Consider the following 4,709-nt stretch of genomic DNA (forward strand, 5'->3'; position numbering starts at 1 on the left):
TTAATGTTATATAATTGAATAAATCGAATAATATAAAAAACATTCCTTATAAAGAGCTAATAATATTATAACGTAAAATTAATTTTTTGCTTTTTTCTAAAATAACTTACTCAAAAATTGTCGTTGTTGTGGTTTTCCATCGGAATAACACGCGTCTCGAAGACTACAATGGTGAACTTTAAATCCAACACTTTGAAGTAATTTTTTTATTTCCTTACGAGCATTTTTTAACTCTTGATATGGCAAAATCATATTATTTTTTATCATATTCTGTACAAATATAAAAATAATAATTAATAATTTCCCAAACAGCACATTACGTTCTCAGGATCATCCTGAATATGTCCCAGGACGTCCTGGGACATTTTGAGGACATTCATATATTCACGGGATGTCCTCGGGACATCCTTAGGATACCTTCTTCAGGACATTTTTAGAACAGCCTCAGTTCAGGCTCAGAACGTCCTGGGGACAGCCTCAGAAGGTCCTAGGGACATTCTTGTAGGATAGTTCAAGATTTCTACGGGATTATAGATATTGTGTGTATGTGTGTATAGAAATTCGATAAATTGTGTGTCATTCTTTAATGTAATGATTTAAAATTTGTAATCAGACTAATGACATTATAAATTTTTGAAATTTGTAATTTATCAAATAATGTATAGCCAGTATATATATATAAATACTACTTATATATAAAATAGACGTGACCACAAATTTTACATTACTATGTCACAGAATGAGACAGCATCAATAACATTTTCTGTACATTTGAAGAACAAAATTATAAAAACAATTTGTGCAGATAAAATGTTTTTATTGCTCAATATTTTAAGAAAGACAATATCAAATGAGCTATGTAAAATTAACTGAAATAAGAAAGCAGTACTATTTCGGGATGGCTGATTCAGCCTTGTAAGGAAGGATAAGGTCTTAAGGCCTTTTGGTCGACTTTGACAATTCAATCCAGTGGTGCTGGATTTCAAATTCCAAATCTTATTCGTCGCAGACCTCTTGTCTTTTGCAAGGCGGGCACTTGACTGAACACGAACACCGTGACTCAGTTTCGGATATCGAATGTAGCCGAATCAACGCATCAGTCAATTTAGATCCGCTGAGCATTGAAGTCGGAAAATAGCGATCACGGATCGTATAACGACGATGGCTTCCGGATTTCTTTGAGAGTTCTCCACGAGCAAAATTCTATGCGTGCTGGGGATCGTCGCAGGCGGACTGACTCCTTTTTTTGCAAAACTCAGCGCTCGCGCCATTCCAAAACGCTTCTCTCAAAACTCGTAGAGAGAGGGGAATATGTTTTGTGTGACGTCATCTCGCTGTTGTTTAACAACGCGGCTGTGGTGTGTTGTTTGTTAATCCGAAACAAGTATAAAATTGTGTTTTACTTTAAGACCTCGTGAAAAAGAAAATTCACTAGTAATATAATTCCTCTAACTATTCTGCATATAAAAATAGTGGAATTATCGAAAAATCAATAGTTTACGAAATATTTTGTACTTTATTCTGGAATCTATATAATGGAAAGAATAATCCCTTTGAACAAAGTATCATTAGCTTAGCGTTAGCTTACATACAAGTCTGATGTTCTAGGGATTTCAGGTTTGAATCTCGAATATCTCGATGTGTTTTCAAAAATTATAAATCTGCGTATAAATTGTAATTAATAATAACAGAAAATATGCGAAACAAATTAAACTCTACAAATAATAATATGTAATTAATTATAAAATAAAAACAAATTTTTTGTTAAAATAATATATAGCAGCCCACATGAATTTCCACATAAGACCTGAATTTTTGGCCGAAAATATATTCTTTTAAATGTAATTGAATAAATTATTTAAATAATTTATCGTATAAATTAATTTAATTCTGTGAAAAAGCAAACTTTTTCCTAGATAAAGGAAAAATGATATTTTGATTATATTTCTTAAACGTTTTTTCACTAAAAAAGAAATATGTATTTAAACGTTTTTCGAGTGGACATCTTAACCACTCAGAAACGTTTTCAAGGGTCGGTTATGAAACGTTTCTAAAACGTTCATGTGCTACTTGGGGATGAGGTGCTTATTTGCTATACCACAGGATGTCCTTAGGACATCCCTGGATGAAAATATGACATTTTGAGAACATCCTCAAATCCCGTCCTGGACGCCCTGGGGACATCCTTAGGACATCCTTGTGCTGTTTGGGTTATGCCATTTATGGTTCGAGAGTTGATGAAATGACAAAATATAATACGTATGATATAATTCAAATTATAATTATTGTAAAATAGTACAAAACTAATAAATGCAGTAAAAGTAATAATGAAATAAATAAAATAATAATTATAACATAATATAATTTACCGGCATATATTGTGCAAAGCGGATGTCCTGCGTCAAAAATTTGAGAACTTCAAATATATCATGACTTACTGTTATAGACAAAAGCATAGTTCCATTAGGCCGTAGCATTTGATAAATATTCTCGAAGGCTTGTCTGTCAAGTAAAACAGCTAAATGTAATTAATTTTTAAAGAATATACATATTAAATTTTTAACAATTTAATATATGTATATATTAACACACATATTAAAATATTTTTAAATATTATATTTCCTAATACATTTATTAATTATGCAAAATACATGACAAATTCATATATATTTTGCAGTATTGTAACCTAGATATAAGTACCTATAAGTACCTATAAGTGTATCTATCATACTGCAGCATAAGTACCTATATAAGCACTTTATCTAGATTCTTATAAGGTACAAGGTATTCATTTATACATTATGTCATTATTATTACAATTATAATTATAAATTTATCATTTATTTTATTTATCTATACATTATATCATTTAATATTATAAATATAAATTATATTATATTATTATTTTAAATTTTATTATATAAATTTTTGATTGTTATATGTATGTCTTATCTCTCGTGATAATGTTTGCAATTTTATGATTATTATTACGAGATTTCGGCCGTCCTCTGCATTCGTTGAAAGACTCTTTAATACAGGTCAAATTTTAAACCCTCCCTCTTTTCCCCAAAATCGACTTAATGTTTGAAACACTATTAATTAAAAAAAAAACATGACAACTATATTAACCTTCAAATGGCACACTTCGTTCGAGCATCCACTAATGGCACACTGGTGCAACGACTACTCAGCGAACAGCCGCGACAGATACTTTGTGAAAATGTCAACATGTCAAAAATTTTAGCGGTGCGAATTCGCACTCTTGTGCCATTTGAAGGTTCTATCTAAAAAAGTACATGTAAAGTCGATAACTCGCATTTCTCGAAATTATTTGTTATCGCTTTTCCGCGATGCTGATTGATTGTCTCGCTGCGCTAACTTCGTGTAAGCGGCTGTGTCATTGCATTTTGACAGTTGTGTATATTGAGATTGATGTTAGTATGTGTATGTTGAGGTTGAGGTTGCATAAGAAGTGTTAAATAGCGCGCGCGAAGCGCGTGTTTGTATAGTGCTAGTTCTATCTAAAAAAAGGCATGACATCGATAACTCTCATCTCTTGAAAATATTGTTGTCGCTTTTCCACAATGCTGATTGGTTGTCTTGCTGCGCTTACTTTGTGTAAGCGGCTGTCATTGCATTTTGACAGTTGTGTGTATTGAGGTTGATGTAATTGTAAATAATAATAAGATAAGTGTTAAATAGTGTGCGCGAAGCGTACGTTTGTAGTGCTAATTAGTTTTAAAAGAAACATGGCAATTAGCCAACGATTTTATTTTATAAATATTTTATAAACAACACGTCTTTATGTTATAAGTACTGCATAAGTAGTAGTTTGAAATAAAATTTTTTTGTGCAATTTTTTTTTTTTTAGATGTAAACCTAAAAAGTAACTAAATTTTCTGGGTACTTTTATACTGTACCTGTATCTATCACCAGATAATTTTTTAAAAATGTATCTATACCTGTAATTAAATACTTTTTCCACAAAGAACCTGTATCTATATCTAGATATCTTTTAGCAGGTATCTGTTACAACACTAATATTTTGCACTTATTATTTTTTCAAATTATGTCATTATTTTATTATAGAAATATCGAGAAATATTATAAACGATTATGTTAAAACGTAAAATAATATGGCAAGTATCAAAGTGTAAGCATTTGAATACAAATATTTAAAATAAAATTTATTTGAATAATTGTTCTGTTCTAAAACTGATGCACGCACAATATGATTGTAAGAATTAAGAAATTAATTTGCGTTTATTTAAAGGGTTTGTTAATAAGGTACCGTTATATCAATAAGTGTTGACATTTAGTTTAAATTAATTTTATATAAGATATTGCTTACCGAATATCGCTGCACCAATGCAAAGTGTAAAATGAAAATATATGTTCAAATTCAGAAATATATTTCTTAGGCAAATTTTTGATTACAATATCCAATACCTCGTATTGCAACCGTTTTTCACTGAATGTTTCATTCGCATATTTGATCATGCTCTCCGAAATATCCGTACCTTCACGAAATGCAAACATTAAATTAAATATATACAAATATAACTTAATTTTTGTATAAATATTTCTGCAATTTATTATTCTTTTACCAATTAATTGTGCATTTGAGCCAATAGCCGGTAATAGAATTTCCTTTGTTATATCTCCAGGACCACAACCGACGTCCATACACTTTCCACGTATGTTTTCCA

At 30.3% G+C, this 4,709-nt stretch overlaps 1 protein-coding gene across 1 annotated transcript; it reads right to left on the reverse strand.

The window, feature by feature from the left end:
- Nucleotides 1-96: 96 nt before the first annotated feature.
- Nucleotides 97-4,686, reverse strand: LOC105448352 (NADH dehydrogenase [ubiquinone] 1 alpha subcomplex assembly factor 5-like). Its single transcript, XM_011686874.1, has 4 exons — nucleotides 4,608-4,686; nucleotides 4,352-4,520; nucleotides 2,370-2,502; nucleotides 97-270 (listed from the first exon to the last, which is right to left on the reverse strand). Exons 1-4 carry the CDS (start codon nucleotides 4,684-4,686, stop codon nucleotides 97-99), a joined length of 555 nt encoding a protein of 184 aa, XP_011685176.1.
- Nucleotides 4,687-4,709: the final 23 nt, after the last annotated feature.

Source organism: Wasmannia auropunctata, unplaced genomic scaffold (genome assembly GCF_000956235.1).
Source record: "Wasmannia auropunctata unplaced genomic scaffold, wasmannia.A_1.0 LD336088.1, whole genome shotgun sequence".
Classification (NCBI taxonomy): Eukaryota; Metazoa; Arthropoda; class Insecta; order Hymenoptera; family Formicidae; genus Wasmannia; species Wasmannia auropunctata.